General features: G+C 43.4%; 1 protein-coding gene across 1 annotated transcript in view; it reads right to left on the bottom strand.

The window, feature by feature from the left end:
- Positions 1-19,917, bottom strand: part of LOC126156009 (toll-like receptor 2) — a 170,982-nt gene that overhangs the window by 100,389 nt on the left and 50,676 nt on the right. Inside the window, exon 3 of the mRNA XM_049916271.1 lies at positions 19,206-19,537. Coding sequence (XP_049772228.1) covers positions 19,206-19,537 — 332 coding nt within the window. The remainder of the gene's footprint in view (positions 1-19,205; positions 19,538-19,917) is intronic.

The raw sequence follows: 19,917 nt of genomic DNA, 5'->3' as shown, positions 1-19,917 counted from the left end.
ATCTGGAGCTCCAATTACCATCACTATCATTTCTGACCAAGCCTTGCATATACCATAAATGTGGACGAAATCGGTGACGACGAGTAGGCGCGGTCTCCTTTTAAGCCTACTTCATCGGCTCCTCCGTGGTCATGCACACGAGTATCTCGGGTCACAGATTACCCACCCGTCATATCATGATCGAAACGGAAGGTCTCACTTATCTAGTGCCATAGCTGTGGCCATCCATAAAGCGAAAACTTTCGCAAACTGCTCCTCCGTTGCTGCTACCCACCTCTGGAACACACTATCCTGCACTGTGCAAACAGTTCCATGCTCTGATTCTTGTATCGTTGTACACTCCAAGGCAAAAAAAAAAAGAAGCGCCACGAAGGAATTACCCGTATGGGACGGAAATCTGTAGACATGACATACATATATGGACAAATAACTGATTACAGTTTCAAAAAATTTGGATGATTTATTCCAGAGAAAGAAATCGTGCACGTCAATAACGCGCTGGTCCACCTCTCGCCCTTATGCAAGCTGTTATTCAGCTTCCGCGGGACTGCTACGGTCGCAGGTTCGAATACTGCCTCGGGCATGGGTGTGTGTGATGTCCTTAGGTTAGTTAGGTTTAAGTAGTTCTAAGTTCTAGGGGACTTATGACCTAAGATGTTGAGTCCCATAGTGCTCAGAGCCATTTGAACCATTATTTGTTATTCAGCTTGGCATTGACTGACAGTTGTTGGAGGTCATATCAAATTTAGTGCCAAATTCTATCCAATTGGCCTGTTAAATCGCCAAAATCCCTATCTGTTTGGGGAGCCCTGCCCAAAACGTTCCAAAATTCCCAATTGCTGGCCAATGTAGCGTTTGATAAGCACTAGAAACTCTCGTAGTGTGCGGCTAACGTAAGCCCAGGATGGCTTGCCATGAGGGGCAGCAAAACGGGGCATAACATATATATAATATCGTCGACGTACGCTGTGCTGTGAGAGTGCAGTGGATGACAACCAACGAGGTCCTATTACGAAATGAAATGGCACCCGGATCATCATTCCTAGTTGTTGGGCGGTATGGTAGCTGACAGTCAGTTTAGTATCCGATTGCTGTTCGGGGCGTCTCCCAACACGTCATCACTGGCCATCGACGCTCTGTTCGAAGTGGACTACACCGAAGACAGTTCTCCTCCAGTCAGTGAGATCCCAGGGCGAAGACGTGTCTGCAGACGTCTCGGAACCGAGAGACCGAGGTTGGTCTCTGAACCTAAGTGGGAGGTGTTATTCGTGCCGATATGAACCACAATTTGCAGCCGGGTGCACCCCGAGCGCTCAAGCACTGCCGCCAGAGCATTCTCCGAATCTTGGATGTAACCCTTCCCCCCCCCCCTCCGCCCCAATCCCCGCACCACCGGCAAGCAAACAGAGTGAACACTGGCCTTCCATGTCGAACTGTCCGCTGTTTCCCTAAGGGGCAACACTGGACTCGCATTCGGGAGGACGACGCTTCAATACCGCGTGCGGCCATCCTGATTTAGGTTTTCCGTGATTTCCCTAAATCACTCCATGCAAATACCGGGATGGTTCCTTTGAAAGGGCACGGCCGACTTCCTTCCTTCCTTGTCCTTCCCTAATCCGATGAGACCCATGACCTCGCTGTTTGGTCTCTTCCCCCAACCAATCCAATCCAATCCTAAGGGGCTTCATCACACATCTAATACGCTGTTCGGGCCTTCCAGGAAAATCGGCCCCAGTCCCAACAGACGAAGCGCCCTGTGCTGGCTCGGATCTACTTTCAGCAGTGGGCAATACCTCAAAACTGGTTTTAAGGTGCAAGAGGTCGGCGGTGCGGCCAATACTCATTTTCGCCTCCGGTGCTGAGACTCGCTTCCCTACCACGCTTCGCCGTTCACCGTCAGGTGCGTGTGGACCAGCCAGGTTCAGTGAATCAGAAGGTGCTGCGGTATTGGGGACCCCAGGTGACGCTGTAGGCACACTATAGGTGCCACAGCATTCGTCTCAGGTGGCCCATCGCCGCCGCAGCTCTGGGCAGTGGTCTGAAGCGTGCAGACCGCGGCCAGTTTAACTTCCAGCTATTCACAAACAGTGACCAGTTCACTGTGCATCCGCGCACAGCTGGTGCAGTCCCTATCCATCCTTCATTAGTGTTCGCCTATACCTCAAGGAATGCAACATTGATCCAAGTAGTCACTAGATTCACTATGTATCTACCATGTTACTTCTGGTTTATACTATACTACAAACTAAGCTCACGCTATGCAAATCCATTAAAATTTTTGAAAGAACTTAGAATACGTTGGTACACACCAGTCAACACAGTAAAATACACAAATCCAGTTCATTTATTTTTAGAAGTACGTCAGAATGAAAACTAAACTAAATACTGTGTGTAAAAAAACTTCTCCTGCTCCTGGCGCATCTACTCGATTCCCAGTTGCAGCTAACTATAAACAGTTTGGGAAGTACTGTCTGCGTCTTTAGACCTTACGATGGTTACTTCAGTATGAAGCATGGAAACATAGACGATGGCCTAACTGCCTATAAGACAAAAGTATTCAGCTTTGCCTTTTATAATTTCTGAATCTCTGATTTCAAGTGACTTGTATTTTGATACACATTTATTTTACATGGCAAAACTAAAGCCATGAGGCTTTCCCTTATATCTACTCATGCATCCTTCGCACGTTGGTTATTGCAAATGATAAGGCTGGCAGTGAAACTAAAATAAATTAGTGTTAATAACTATCAGACAACAAGCATATAATAATAATAATAATAATAATAATAATAATAATAATAATAAGATAATCAGATATAATAATAATATGTAGATAATAACAATAATAATAATATCAAAATATATTATAAAAATGGATTTATGTATGTATATGTGTATGTTCTGCATCTCCTATACTGCTGGACCGATGGCAACCACACTTGGTAAACATATCCCTTATTGTCAGGCAACAACCGCTGTGGGTATAAAAACCACCTAACCATCATACTTCAGGATGTATGACGACATAAACAGTGAGATGCGTGAAAAAATGCCACATGATGCATAAAGTTTTAATACATTTATTCTTTGCTGCCAACACACTCCTACGGTCGAGTCAACTTAAGGAAATCCCTGACACCTGACAGGATTTTGACAGCACAAACGTCTGTAGGTGAAAACAATGCTCGCTTATAGAACTACGAAGAGATGTTGCCATACAGACCTTTACAAAATAGCGTTGTAGACAAGCGAAGCAGCTGCACAAAGCGTACAGAAACTGTTTCAATATTGCAAAGGTGTTTTCACGAATACATGGAAATGAATCTTTTTCGATAGTACGTTACAAACGCAGTTGACTTGTTGTTTTCATTTCTAATAGAAAACAGGCGAAGTGAATGCCAGGGCAATTCCAGATGTATCAGCCAGGCATAATAATAATAATAATAATAATAATATGACTGGACTATATTAGCTCTAAAAGTGAAGAATACAAATAGATTAAACAGATGAATGCAAACGATGAGGCAAGAGAAGAAGACGATAAGGTAGAGGGTTGAGTTGTTTGCGGAAGGAGACCAGACAGCGAGGTCATCGGTCTCATCGGATTAGGGAAGGACGGGGAAGGAAGTCGGCCGTGCCCTTTGAAAGGAACCATCCCGGCATTTGCCTGGAGCGATTCAGGGAAATCACGGAAAACCTAAATCAGGATGGCCGGACGCGGGATTGAACCGTCGTCCTCCCGAATGCGAGTCCAGTGTGATAAGGTAGAATTACTAACTGTGAAAGAAGGTAATGAAATAGAATGATTAACTGTGAAAGAGAAGCGAAAAACAAAGTGAGCAATAAAAAGCAATGAGATAAGAAGGTACGCTTCCCTTCACTCCTGCGCTGTGAGAGAGATTATTTTTGCTATTTTTGTGACGACCTTGGTGTGGCGTTATCAGAAAGTTGTTCCGTTTCTTCTTAATGCCATCGTAGTGTTGGGTCATAAGGGCTAGTTGCTTATAGAAACTAATAGTGACCGTGAAGAGGTAGTTTCAAAATATTTTTGTCCCATGGACAGGTACAGCTAACATACCAGACCTACTGTTGTCATGCTGATGCAGCAGATACTGTGCGTGAGGTAGGAGGTGAGGTGTACAAGGTAAGTTTAGGCTGAGGAACAGTGTTAACCACACTGCTTGTCCGGTCACTTCCAGTCTAGTTAAACGTATCAGACAGTAAGGTGATGAAGCAGATAGTTGTAGCCTACATATCGCACACGTAGAACTGCGTTACAGCGGTGAAGATTTCGTAAGACGAGTTCTTGTAAGTTTCTGCATTAATAAGGATATCTAGATCTTAAGAAATCTTTGAGGAGCACACAAACAGAAAATAATGTTTTGTCCTATTTCCTGCCCATGTAAGATACTCTTCCACAATTGTATCTAAAATTTACGCTGGTTTTTGTTATCAAAAGTGGGTGCCATCTAGAAGAAAGTGAGACAAACAGTCGCGAAAGTATGCACTGTTTGAGTCTGGATTACAAATGGACCTAGCAGAGGTTTCTTTGCAAGTTATGTTAAGCCGAGATTTTCTGCCAGTCTAGACAACGAATCATCCCCAAGTTTGTAGCTAAAATGTAGCTTGTGATCATCGTCAGACAAATGAAAGCTTATGAAAGGATTGAAAAATCAAGATATCATAGAGGTATAGGGAGTAGAGCAACGGCCTGAAACACCTGAAACAAGAAGCGTAGAACACGACTTTTCAATTATTCAGTAATGTACTACTGTCTGTTGTTCATGTAGCTATGAAACCACTTGATTGTACTACCGGAAAAAAAAACCTCATCCGGAAAAATCACATAATACATCTAACAATACCAGACGCCTTATTGAAATCGGGAACCGTAAATTCCGTAGCCAGCCAATTGATTGTGGTATACTTTAGATCATTAGTTCAATCAATGTGGTCGTCTACATTTACATCTATACTTTGCAAACCACAATGAGGTGCATGGCAGAGGGTACGTCCCATTGTACCAGTTAGGATTTCTTCCTGTTCCATTCACGTATGGAGCGCGGGAAAAATGATTGTTTGAATGTCTTTGTGCGTGCGGCAACTATTCTAATCCTATCTTCACGATGCTTGTGTGAGCGATACGTAGGGGAATGTAGTATATCCCTAGAGTAATCATTTAAAGCCGATTTTTGAAATTTCATTAAAAGACTTTCTCAGGATACTTTACGTCTGTCTTCAAGAGTCTGTGAGTTCAGTTCCTTCAGTATCTCTGTGAGATTCTCCCAGGAATTAAAGAAACCCGTGACCATTCGTGCTATCCTTCTCTGTATACGTTCAGTAGCCCCTGTTAGTCCTCATTTTTACAGGTTCCACACTCTTGAGCAATATTCTAGAACCGGTCGCACGATTGATTTGTAAGCAATCTCCTCTTTCGTCTGATTGAACTTCCCAGTATTTTACCAATAAGCCGAAGTCTCCCACCTGTATCATCCACAACTGAACCTATGTGACCATTCCATTTCATATCCCTACAAAGTGTTACACCTAGGTATTTGTATGAGTTGGCCGATTCCAACAGTGACTCATTGATATTATAGTCAGAGGATACTACATTGTTTTGTTGTGTGAAGTGCACAATTTTACTTTTCTGAACACTTAGAGAAAGTTGCCAATCTCTGCACTACACTGAAATCTTATCAAGATCTGACTGACTATTTATGCAGCTTCTTTTAGATAGTACTTCATGATAGATAACTGCATCATCTGCAAAACGCCTGATTTTGCTATTAATACTGTCGGCGAAGTCATTAATATACAACATGAACAGCAAGGGTCCCAAGACACTTCCAGGGGCACACCCAAAGGTACTTCTACATCTTACAATGACTCTTAATCCAAGATAACACGCTGTGTCCTCCCAACCAGAAAGTCCTCAAGCCAGTCACAAATTTCACTTGATACTCCATATTATCGTACTTCTAACAATAAGCATAGGTGCGGTAGTGAGTCAAATGCTTTTCGGAAATCAAGAAATTCTGCATTTACCTGGCTGCTTTGATCCAAAGCTTTCAGTACGTCATGTGAGAAAAGTGCGAGTTGTTCCACATGATCGATGTTTTCGAAATCCATGCCAAATTTAAAAGAACGCAAAATCCCCAAGTTTGGCAAAGTTTTACAGAAGTTCGAAATATAGCGCGTACTTCAATGCGAGATGCTTTTAATAATTTCCACAACGATATTCTGTCTCGAAATCTGGCAGAAAACCCAAAGAGATTCTGGTCATACATAAAGCACACCAGTGGCAAGACGCAATCAATACCTTCACTGCGCGATAACAACGGTGAAGTCACTGATGACGGTGCCACTAAAGCAGAGTTATTAAAAACGGTTTTCCGGAACTCCTTCACCAAAGAAGACGAAGTAAATATTCCTGAATTCCAATCAAGAACAACTGCCAAGATGAGAAACACAAAAGTAGATATCCTCGGTGTAACAAAGCAGCTTAAATCACTTAATAAAGGCAAGGCCTCCTGTCCAGACTGTATACCAGTCAGGTCCCTCTCAGAGTATGCTGATAAAATAGCGCCATATTTAGCAGTTATATACAACCACTTGCACACAGAAAGATCCGTACCAAAAGACTGGAAAATTGCTCAAGTCACACCAATACCCGAAAAAGGAAGTAGAAGTAATCCACTTAATAACAGGCCTATATCACTAACGTCGATTTGCAGTAGGGTTTTGGAACATATACTGTATTCGAACATTATGAAGTACCTCGAAGAAAACGATTTATTGACACATAGTCAGCACGGTTTCAGAATATATCGTTCTTGTGAAACACAACTAGCTCTTTATACTCATGAAGTAATAAGTGTTATCGACAGGGGATGTCAAATTGAGTCCATATTTTTAGATTTCCAGAAGGCTTTCGACACCGTTCTAACCAAACCGCGTGGCTACGTAGTATCGCCTCAGTTGTGCGACTGGATTCGTGATTTCCTGTCAGAAAGGTCACGGCTCGTAGTAATAGACGGAAAGTCATCAAGTAAAACAGAAGTAATATCCGGCGTTCCCCAAGGAAGTGTTATAGGCCCTCTATTGTTCCTGATCTATATTAACGACATAGGAGACAATCTCAGTAGCCGTTTTAGATTGTTTGCAGATGGTGCTGTCATTTACTGTCTTGTAAAGTCATCAAATGATCAAAACGACTTTCAAAATGATTTAGATAAGATATCTGTATGGTGCGAAAAGTAGCAATTGACCCTGAATAATGAAACGTGTGAAGTTATTCATATGAGTACTAAAAGAAATCAGCTAAATTTCGATTACGCGATAAGTCACACAAATCTGAAGGCTCTAAATTCAGCTAAATACTTAGGGATTACAATTACAAATAACCTAAATTGGATCGATCACATAGATAATATTGTGGGTAGAGCAAACCAAAGACTGCGCTTCATTAGCAGAACACTTAGAAGGTACTAAAGAGACTGCTTACACTACGCTTGTCCGCCCTATTCTGGAGTATTGCTGTGCGGTGTGGGATCCGCATCAGGTGCGACTGACGGATGAGATCGAAAAAGTACAAAGAAGGGCAGCTCGTTTTGTATTATCGCGAAATAGGGGCGATAGTGTCACAAACATGATACATGAATTGGAGTGGCAGTCATTAAAACAAAGGCGTTTTTCGTTGCGACTGGATCTTCTCATGAAATTTCAATCACCAGTTTTCTCCTCCGATTGCGGAAACATTCTGTTGGCACCCGCCTACATAGGGAGAAATGATCATCACGATAAATAAGAGAAATCAGGGCTCGCAGAGAAAAATTTAAGTGCTCGTTTTTCCCGCGTGCCGTTCGAGAATGGAACGGTAGAGAGGTAACTTGAAGGTGGTTCATTGAACCCTCTGAATAGCAGAGTAATCACGTAGATGTAGCTGTAGATGGTTGGCACTGAGGAGGTCATTCTATTCAATATACCTCGTTATGTTTGAGCTCAGAGTATGTTCTAAGATTCTACAACAAACCGATGTCAAGGATATTGGCGATAGCTTTGTGGATCACTTTTAATACCCTTCCTGTAGACGGGTGTGATCTATGCCTTTTTCCAGGACCTGGGCACTGTTTTTTGTTCGAATGATATACGGTAGATAATAGTTATAAGAGGGGCTAACTCAGCCGCCTTCAGTATAGAATCTGAGAGGGATTCCATCGGGGCCTGGAGCGTTGTTCAATTTTAATGATTTCGGCTGTTTCTCAACACCATTGACACTAATACTTATTTCATTCGTCTTTTCAGCTGGTCGAGGATGAAACTGAGACAATTCTCCTGGGTTTTCCTTCGTAAAGGAGCATTTGAAAACGGAGTTAAGCGTTTCAGCTTTAGCTTTGGTACCATCAATTTCACCTCCTGTCTCATTCGCTATGAAATGAACACTAAGTTTGGTGTCACTAACAGCCTTTACATACGACTAGAATTTCTTTGAATTTTGTGAAATATCATTTGACAATATTCTGCTACGGCAGTAACTGAAGGCATCTCTTGACAGCCAAACGCGTTTTATTTAGCATCTCTCTATTTATAACCCTACGATCTGTTTTACACCTGTTACGCAGTAACCTCTATTTCTTTAGAAGTTTCTTTACAGTGAATGTATACTATGGAGGTTCACTCCCATTGTGAACTGTTCAACTTTTCTTTTAAATTTGAGCCAGAGTTCCTATACATGTTCCTGACCTGTGCTGAAAGTTACAAGTTCCTGGTTGAGAAATGACACTACTGATTTTTTTATCTAGTTTGCTTAACAAGTATATCTTTCTACTTGTTTTAGTTGTTCTTTTTACTTTGGTAATCATTGTTGCCACAACCGCGTCATGCCCGCTGAAACCAGTTTCTATGTGGACATCCGCAAAGACGTCGGTTTTATTTGTTGGCATTACAGCTAATATATTTCCATCACGAGTGGGGTTCCTATCTATCTGTTCTAGGCAATTTTCAGAGAAGGCATTTCGTCAAGATTCACAGGATGTCTTATCACGCCTACCACTTAGAAAACTGTAGTTTTCGCAATTACTCGTTGGATGGTTAAAACCACCAACGATGATTACCGTATGATGGGGGAACTTGCGTAAAAGTGAACTGAGGTTTTCTCTAAAGTTCTCGGTTTCATCAGGAGATGAGTCTGGTGGGCGATAGAAGGATTCAATCACCTTGTGCCCACCCCCGATACTGAGTCTTGCCCAAACAATCTCACATACAGCTTCAATTTCTATCTCGCTGGATCTGAGTTTCCTGTCTACTGCGACAAGCACATCACCCGTATTTCCTATTTGCCTATCTTTCCGCTTCACACTTCAATTTTCCCCAAAAATCTCTCTGATATCAATATCACGTTTCAACCAGCTCTCTGTAGCTAGTATTATGTGAGCTTCACTGCTTTTCATGAACGCTTCCCACTCTGGCACTTTGTTGCGAATGCTTCGGCAGTTTACCATTAGGATTTTAATAGTCTTACTTGTGGGAGGCATTTCTTTAGATCTTACACTGACACTTCTGTGTTTCCTACAGCTATCGTTATCTGGATTGGATGGAGAGTCGCCTAATCTAAAAAAACTGTTGTGTGCACCCCACATACAGTCAGTTACCTGAGTAATGTGTGATGTGTAGTGCACACCTGACCTATTTAGGGGGACCCTACAGTTCTCAACCCTATGGCGCTAGTCAAGGAGATTGCAGCCTAACCTGTCACAGAACTTTCGATGTCTCTCCTGGTTCAATCCTTCCACTCGACTCAGAACCAAAGCGCCAAATTGTGAGCTTCGTTGAAACTGCACGCGCTAGGCTGTCTTCTCATCCATCTCCGTAAGTCGCTGGAATGTCATACTGGCTGCGTAAGAAAGTCTACCGTTATCATCATTAAAATTAGGAGATATTCAACGATAAGGCATTTGATTGCGAACAATGTATCCCATAGGTTTCTTAGCGACAGGTTGTTGCTAATTGGTCTGTGATCATAAAGTGATTTTTAGGGATAAGAAATTGTTTTCAATCATTCGGCCTAATTGCAGACCCCAGAACAATTTCTTGGTCCTGCTGTCATTATCCATTCGTTTTTCATGAGTCATTTCTGAAATATTTTTGTCAGTATTGTCTTGGTTGTTTCCTTCTGCCATGAACTGCTACCAAGAATGTATCTAAGGTCACTTTGCTTTCTGGCATCCACATTGCCTTTCTTGTGCAAATGACTATTCTCTATTTTGTTTTGCTGACAATTAGGGGGTTTAAGATATTAATTCTTTTGTAGTTTTTTCTTCAACATTTTCCACTCGTGAGTAAATCTCTCTCAGAGAGCCAAGCATTTTCCTTAAAACGATCTGCCCGTAGGCAAGAAATTTTATTTCTTATGCCTTCTTCTCGGCAGTTAGAGCTCCGTGTGAGTAGCAGATTACTGTTGTGTAGTGGAGACGTGACAATCTGATTTCGATTCTTTTTAAAAGTGGCTGTTTTCATTAAATACGTGAGCGAAACTAAATATCGTTTGTGAATGGGTGACTGTCTTAACTCAGTTTCACATTCAAAGCCACTGCATTTGTGAAAAATATTTCGCTAATATTTAAAGTTTTCTCCGCTTTTGAATAAGAGATTGTCTACTACTAGAGGCGCCCCTTCATTATCAACATAGTTAAGATCATGAAAACTATTTTTCCCTAAGCGGTTTGCAAACTTTATGTTAGTAGGCTACAATGTTTCTTTATTTGGTAGCCATGAAATTGAGGCCTTTTCCGTTCTTACTTCATAGAAGATCAGTATAGACAAGGCAGGATTGCTCTGCCTACAAGAGTTTGCGATTTTGAGATTCACTGAATTGCATCTTCTTGCATTAATTCTAACTCTCTGTAAAGTTTGTTGTAAATACAACACAATTCGCCGAATTAGCGTTGCGAGAAACGGTAATTCTCGTAACATGGTATGTACTAGACGTTACCTGTGTACACTGCTGGATTCGTTTGCCAAAATTTAAGAAGCGTTAAAGATAGAAGGTCGAGAGTATGCTTTTTTTTAGTCCTTTCCTATAGTTTTCATGGCTATTGACAGTGTTCGATTCAATAAACATTTGGCTCCAGATCCTTGCGAGAACTAGTCTTCATTCATCTATTCCACCTGATAAGTGGGATACGTAAGATAGAAATGAAGGGCGTTTGAAGAAACAGTGACACTACAACATATTTTAGGAAATAGGCAGACTGGAATTTATAGTATTTGTAAATTTAGAAAAAGATTTCTACATTGTTGACTGGAATACATTCATTGGAACTGTGAAGTTATCAGGCATAAAATACAGTGACCGAGAGATTATCTACAACTTGTAGAGAAACCAGACTCAAGGCACTAGAGTTCGAAGGGTGTGAAATGGAGACAGTGATAGAAAAAGAATTGCGACCTGCCTTTCACATTATGCAATCTTTACGCCGAGGAAGCAGTGAGGGAAATCGAACACTAACCCGAGAATGAATTAAAGTTTATGAAGAAAAAAAACTTAAAGATTTGCTGATGAAATTGTAAGTCCGTCAGACATGGCAAAGGACTTAGACGATCAGGTGAAGGGGATGTGCAGTGCCCTGAAAAGAGTTTATGAGATGAACATAACTAAAAGTAAAACAAGCGGTATGGAGAGTCTTAGAATCAGATCAGGTGATTTTGAAGTAACTACAGTAGAAACTGAGACACTGAAAGTAGTAACTGGCGACGGAGAGACCATAGAGAACGTAAAATATAGAAGAGAAATAAAAAAAAGGGTATTTAAAACTGAGAAATCAACTATCGAATACAATTTTAAGTGTTGAGCAGTCTTTCCTGGTGGTTCTTATTTGTAGGAAAGTGTAATGCGGACGATAAACAGTCCAGGTGAGAATCTTTTGAAATATGCTGATATAAAAGAATTCTGAGGATTAGGTGAGTAAATGGTGTAACTTACGAACAGATGCGGAATCGAATTGGGGGGAAAGGGGGGGGGGGAAGTTTTTATGTACAACATGACTAGAAGAAGCATGGTAGGAGACATCCTGAGGTTTGAAGGAATAATTATTATGGTAATGGAGAGAATTGAGGGGCGGGGGGGGGGGGGGGGCGGTAAGATTTGTAAAGGGTGTCAAATCTTTGAATGCAGTAAGCAGGTTCAAATGGATGTGGGATGCTAACTAGAGTTATACAGATACGAAAAGATTTGCCCAGGATAGCAGGGAGAGCTGCGGCAAAACACTCTTCGAAGAGATTGCTAGAAAAACAAGAAGCAGCGAGCTTTACAGTTAATACCTAGTGCTGTTCTGAGAAGAAAAGCCGATAGTAAGTTTGAATATTAGTATTTACATTTCAGTAATATCACAAATATTTTGTGAAATGTATAAACTTTGTTGTTAGCATTTTATCACTTTCCGAGCCATGGCACCTCTAACTTATGAGATAGAAAGGTTTTTACTTTGTTCTTTTGTAAGCTTTCTTGAGGTAAGCTGGCCTATAGCTACTATAGCTGATCTTTGATACCCTCGACACTGGAATGGGATGGAGTTGCTGTACGAGTTGGACCGCCGGCCGAAGTGGCCGAGCGGTTCTAGGCGCTGCAATCTGGAACCGCGCGACCGCTAAGGTCGCAGGTTCGAATCCTGCCTCGGGCTTGGATGTGTGTATTGTCCTTATTTTAGTTAGGTTTAAGTAGTTCTACGTTCTAGGGGACTGATGACCTCAGAAGTTGAGTCCCATAGTGCTCAGAGCCATTTGAGTTGGACCCCCACATGTTCCGTCAGGGACAGATTGGGGATCCTGTTCACAAGAGGACTATCTCAACATTACTCTAACAGTTTATTGAGACAAGTGCCATGTATGGACGATCATTGTCCTGTTGCAAAATGACACCACAATTAGTCAAATGAGAGGTAATGCACTGAAGCACCAAAGAAACTGGTATAGGCCTGCGTATTCAAATACAGAGATATGTAAACAGGCAGAATAAGGCGCTGCGTTCGGCAACGCCTATATAAGACAATAAGTGTGTGGCGCAGTTGTTGGATCATTTGCTGCTGCTACAATTGCAGGTTATCAAGATTTAGCTAAATTTGAACGTGGTGTTACAGTCAGCCCAGGAGCAATGGGGCACAGCGTCTCCGAGGTCGCGATGAAGTGGGGATTTCCACGTACGACAATTTCACGAGTGTACCGTGAGTAATAGGAAACCGGTAAAACATCAAATCTCCGACATCACTGCAGCCGGAAATACATCCTGCAAGAACGGGATCAACTACATTGAACAGAATCGTTCAACGTGGCAGAAGTGCAGCCCTTCCGCAAATTGCTGCAGATTTCAGTGCTGGGCCATCGGCAAGTGTCAGCGTGCAAACCATTCAACGAAATATCATCGATATCGGCTTTCAGAGCCGAAGGCCCACTCGTGTACCCTTGATGACTGCACGACACAAATCTTTACGTCTCACCTGGGCCCGTCAACACCGACATTGGATAGTTGATGACTGGAAACATGTTGCCTGCTCGGACGATTCTCGTATAGATTTATCGAGCGGATGGACGTGTACGGTTATGGAGACAACCTCATGAATCCATGGACCCTGCATGTCAGCAGGGGACTGTTCAAGCTGGTGGAGGCTTTTTAATAGTGTGAAATGTGTGCAGTTGGAATGATATGGGACCCCCGATAAGTCTAGATACGACTGACAAGTGACACGTACGTAAGCACCCTGTCTGATCATCTGCATTCATTCATGTCCATTGTGCATTCCGACGGACGTGGGAAATTCCAGCAGGACAATGCGACACCCCACATGTCCAAAATTGCTACAGAATGGCTCCAGGAACACTCTTCTGAGTTTAAACACTTCCGCTTGCCACCAGACTCCTCAGACATGAACATTATTGACCATATCGGGGGTGTCTTGCAACGTGCTGTTCAGAAGAGATATCCACCCCCTCGTACCACGGATTTATGGACAGCCCTGCAGGGTTCAAGGTGTCAGTTCCCTCCAGCGCTACTTCAGACGTTAGTCGAGTCCATGCCAGGTCGGGGCCCTACACGATATTACGTAGGTGTACGACTTTATTTGGCTCCTCAGTGTTTATGAGGACGCAGGATGTCCGTGGCGTATCACTTTGCCGAGTTTCGGCAGTCACTACCAGTCGTGAGCCGATGTTACACCCGATGGCTCCCCACGTCAAAATTAACAACGCTGTGCCTCTACAAAATATTAGAAGATTTGGACCTCTCTCAAGGCCACCGCCTTACTCGCCGCGTATGGTAATCCGGTTTAGTGCAGGACCGCGATTCATCGCTTAACGCGACGCCATTCATGTTCCCCGGTCACGGCAACACTCCAAAGGCAGTCGTTTGTGTTGTGGTATTAACGGCAGCCTACGCATTGGCTGACAATTCCCTAGTCCGACAACAGCTAGTCTCTGAACAAAGACTCAGAGTATTGCAGGGTGTCCATTACTTCTTCTTGGATGGCAGGTGCAGATGAGAAGGGGTTACAATGTCGTTGGTGGTTTCATGTGACAGAATGAGACCTTGATGACGAGTATGCCTGCTGTCACGTCCCATTCAGTCCAACTTCAGGACTCTGTCGTATCCCAGCGCCTCACAAATCTGGATATTGGACGTTTAAACCAGTTGACCAAATGGAAACATGCAATGACGTCCTTTTCAAACTCTGGCAAGTGCTGATAACGCCGTGTCACACCAGTACGCGGCATCTCTATGTCCTTCACAGGAATGACTCAACATCTGACGCTGTTCGAGCCGCTTGTATACATTACGAGTCCAGGTACCAAAACCAAAAGCGAGCAACACTAACTCCGCTGGCCATCCTACCGGTCATAGAGAATTTCCACTCTAAACATTTACATACCCGCCGATGGTGTGTACGTGTACGAAGTTACATTGGCATCCGACCATGTCTTCTGGGTACTTCACTTTTTTAATTAGACAATTGTGGTATGCGAAGTTCTAGAACATGCGGTCTACTTATAATATTTCGGGTTTCCGACGTGACGTTTCTCCTCAGAACCCCTCCACTGTGTCCTTAGCATTATTTCCCTGCTCACTACACAGTGACTCTCCGCTCGTCGTTCATCTTGGCAAATTACTGTAAATGTGACAGTCAGTTCCCTATACGGCCTGATTTGCTCATTGGGCGTTATTGGGTTACAGGACGGCCACTAATCTGGTCTCTCATCTCCATCACTGAGTCAGTCTGAAGACTTTTAAAGCACCCTTGCGCGGTGTCCTTCGACTGGAGGCATTCGACAGTGGTCCTGCTGAGGAAAGTAATTGTCGTCACCAGTGTTGATTTACAGCGTGCAGTTCATTAACCCCAGAGTGTGCGCTAATGCACTGTGTTAAATCCCAAACTTCTCTACTCTGTCGCCTTTATTGCGTCCTTATCATGTTAATAATAACGAACCGTTCGTCAGATGAGGACGTTAAGCTGGACGTTCCTTTTTTTTTCAAGAGAGGTTACTTACTTGCCGGCAGCAGGTTTAACTCTCTTGGTGTTTCATTCCACAATCACTCATATTGTTAGGAACATGGTATTACGAGGGGCGTTCGATAAGTAATGCATCACATTTTTTCCCGGCCAGTTACGGTCGGAAAGACGCGGAATTTGATGGGGGACATCGGGGAATGTTCTCGCTTCATCTCCTATAGTTTCATGAAGTTCCAATAGGTGCCGGCCTATACATAGTCTTCAAAATGGCATCTGTACCGGAGGTGCGTTCCAAGTACACTAATGGCCATTAAAATTGCTACACCAAGAAGAAATGCAGATGATAAACGGGTATTCATTGGACAAATATATTATACTAGAACTTACATGTGATTACATTTTCACGCAATTTGAGTACATAGGTCCTGAGAAACCAGTACCCAGAACAACCACCTCTTGGCCGTAATAACGACCTTGACACGCTTGGGTATTGAGTCAAACAGAGCTTGGATGGCGTGTACAGGTACAGCTGCCCATGCAGCTTCAACACATGGTTCTTTTGAGATTAGAATATATTGTTCTTTCTTTATTTATATTAGTTATTGTTTTTCTTATAGGATACCACAGTTCATCAAGAGTAGTGACTGGCGTATTGTGACGAGCCAGTTGCTCGGCCACCATTGACCAGACGTTTTGAATTGGTGAGAGATCTGGAGAATGTGCTGGCCAGGGCAGCAGTTGTACATTTTCTGTATCCAGAAAGGCCCGTACAGGACCTGCAACATGTGGTCGTGCACTGTCCTGCTGAAATGAAGGGTTTCGCAGGGATCGAATGAAGGGTAGAGCCACGGGTCGTAACACATCTGAAATGTAACGTCCACTGTTGAATGTGCCGTCAATGCGAACAAGAGGTGACCGAGACATGTAATCAGTGGCACCCCATCAGTGGCGCTTCCAATATGGGTTCACCGCGATGTCGCCAAACACGGATGCGACCATCATGTTGCTGTAAACAGAACCTGTATTCACCCGAAAAAATGACGTTTGGCCATTCGTGCATCCAGGTTTGTCGTTGAGTACACCATCGCAGGCGCTCCTGTCTGTGATGCAGCGCAGCCTTGGTCTCCGAGCTGATAGTCCATGCTGCTGCAGACGTCGTCGAACTGTTCGTGCAGATGGTTGTTGTCTTGGAAACGTCTGCATCTGTCGAGACGAGGCTGCACGATCCGTTACAGGCATGCGGATAAGATGCCTGTCATCTCGACTGCTAGTAATACGAGGCGGACGGGATCCAGCACGGTGTTCCGTATTACCCTCCTGAACGCACCGATTCCATATTGTGCTAACAGTCATTGGATCTCGACCAACGCGAGCAACAATGTCGCGATACGATAAACCGCAATCGCGATATGCTACAATCCGACCTTTATCAAAGTCGGAAACGTGATGGTACGCATTTCTCCTCCTTACACGAGGCATCACAACAACGTTTCACCAGACAACGCCGGTCAACTGCTGTTTGTATATGAGAAATCGGTTGGAAACTTTCCTCACGTCAGCACGTTGTAGGTGTCACCACCGGCGCCAACCTTGTGTGAATGCTCTGAAAAGCTAATCATTTGCATATCACAGCATCTTCTTCCTGTCGGTTAAATTTCGCGCCTGTAGCACGTCACTTTCGTGGTGTAACAATTTTAATGGCCAGTAGTGTAGAAAGCTGTGACTGAGTTTCTTTTGATGGAAAGCCAGAGCATTGCAGATATTCGTAGGCGCTTGTGGAATGTGTACATGGACCTGACACAATGAAAGCAAGGTGAGTCGTCGTCTGTCATCATCGCGAAGAGGTTGCGCAAACTTGTCGGATCTCCGGCGTGACGGCCGGCTGCACACAGCTGTGACTCCTGCAGTACTGAAACGGGCGGACACTAATTTGAGGAGATCGACGCATCTCAAACATGTCGGCAGTGCTGACACACTGGTCCACCAGTTGGGGTACTCAAATGTGCGTTCCCGCTTTGTTTCTCACCGCCTAACAGGAGATCATGGACAGCAATATGTGCGGAATAGCTTGCGCGCTGTGAGGCTGATCGTTACAATTTCTTTGTCGAATACCACAGGCGATGAAACGTGGGTTCATCACTTCGAACCGGAAACAAAACAGCAATCCATGGAGTGGAGCCACATCACCTCTCCTCCGAAGAAAAAGTTCAAAGCTTCACCCTCAGCTGGTAAACTCGTGGCCACGATCTTCTGAGCCTCTGAAGGGATTATTCTGTTCTAGGTCCTCCTTTCTGATGCAACAATCAACTCTGGTGTGTATTGTACCACCCTCATAAAACTGAAATAACGACATCAGCACGTTCGTCGTCACAAAAATGGTAACGAACTGCTCCTTCCCCATGACAACCCAAGGCCTCACCCAAGGATGCGTACCCTGCAGGAGCTCACAAAACTTCATTGGACTGTTTTCCCTCATCTCGCACCTTCCGACTTCGATCTTTGTGGTTCAATGAAGTATGTATTCCGCGGGTAGCAGTACGTGGATGATGGAGAGGTTATTTATGCCGCAAGACGCTGGCTCCAAAAATGGCTCTGAGCACTATAGGACTTAACTTCTGAGGTCATAAGTCCCCTAGAACTACTTAAACCTAACTAACCTAAGGACATGACACACATCCATGCCCGAGGCAGGATTCGAACCTGCGACCGTAGCGGCCACGCGGTTCCAGACGCTGGCTCCGTGTCGAGCAGTAGAGTTGGCGTAAGGCCGCTCCATTGAAGGGATATATTGTTGAAAAATAGGGTTTTCTAGCCAAAAGAATGGGGAATGATATGATGAATGTCACTGCTGAGTTGCAATTCCCCACAGTAATGTCCTGTAATCTCTATACTGATACAGATTTTTTCCTTTCGCCTTTATTTTATCATGTCACACCTAATGCACCAGCTAATCTTCAATACAGGAAAATGTAAGCACTGTAGACTACAGAGGGACTGCTAAGTTTCAAGAGCTCTTAGTTGAGTGTAGGTATTTTAATGGATGCGTATAAGAGAGAGATGCGGCTTGTAAACACACAGGCTACCCATCTCGAATAGCACCAAGGGGGCCACAGAACTCAACGTGCCAATCTGACCATCGGATCACCCATCAATGACATGTGCCTTCGCTCCATCAGACGGTGAGAAGGCGTTTGGAATTTGATCCAGAACATTGGCACGAAGTCTAATGTTTAGGAATTTTAATCTATTATTTCTCCTTACCTTGCTGGTCAAATAATGAGCGTGAAAATTTTTTCCAGCACCAGCATTTGAACTATCGACCTGAGAGTTGGGCATCACCACTCCGGTGTACGTTGGTGACCATGGCTACGGAGGCAGTTGTCGACTGGAATAGTTTTGTCTGTTGTTTAACCCGTAACGTATCATCATGGCTGACTGTTTGGAAAATGCTGAAACACTGATGGACTACCAACTTTTGAGTTTACTTTGCGAAGAAAGTTGCTTGATATTCCTTGTGACTGATCTATTGAAATATTGAGATTTGTTACTTCCATAGAGAGTAATATCGCCACCTTCCTGTGACCTGGGTGTACGCAGGACAGGAGCAAGGCAGAGAAGTGCGTAAATATTAGTTATGAAAGTGTGCACGCATGTGTTAGTGTTTCTCAGCACTAAGCAGAATTGCTCTAAGAAGAAGGTAATACGTACCCTCTGGAAAGTCTAGAATGGAGCTATTTGCGATTGCGAGCTGCTTCAACTTTGGCATCATTCCCAGTTTCAGATCTGTGTTGATATTGTCATTGTTGTAGAGCACCAATTTTTCGATGCTCGTCTTTCCCAAATTGTAGATGTTCGTTAAAGATATGGAACAGCGTGTATACCTCATGGTAATGGCATTGAAAGCTAAAGTGATAAAAAAATTTTCATCTTCTCTGAACACTGGGCTTGTGAAATTCCAAAACTCCGTCGAAGTACTGTTGTACTTTAGAGGACTCAGGGCTGCAACACTCTCCAGGATGTACACTTCAATCGGGCAGTCCCTGCAAATGATGTGGTAATACATAAACATTGTCATAATCCTACCGGAGCAAGCATGAGTTAATAAATGTAATAACTATAAACTAACGAATCTCACATCTCACGTTTGTAAATTGCTAAGTAAAAATATACAGGGTGGTCCATTGATCGTGACCGGGCCAAATATCTCACGAAATAAGCGTCAAACGAAAAAACTACAAAGAACGAAACTTGTCTAGCTTGAAGGGGGAAACCAGATGGCGCTATGGTTGGCCCGCTAGATGGCGCTGCCATAGGTCAAACGGATATCAACTGCGTTTTTTTAAATAGGGTCCCCCATTTTTTATTGCATATTCGTGTAGTACGTAAAGAAATATGAATGTTTTAGTTGGACCACTTTTTT

This window comes from Schistocerca cancellata, chromosome 2, assembly GCF_023864275.1.
Source record: "Schistocerca cancellata isolate TAMUIC-IGC-003103 chromosome 2, iqSchCanc2.1, whole genome shotgun sequence".
Lineage (NCBI taxonomy): Eukaryota > Metazoa > Arthropoda > Insecta > Orthoptera > Acrididae > Schistocerca > Schistocerca cancellata.
This window is presented reverse-complemented; position numbering and strand designations above follow the sequence as displayed.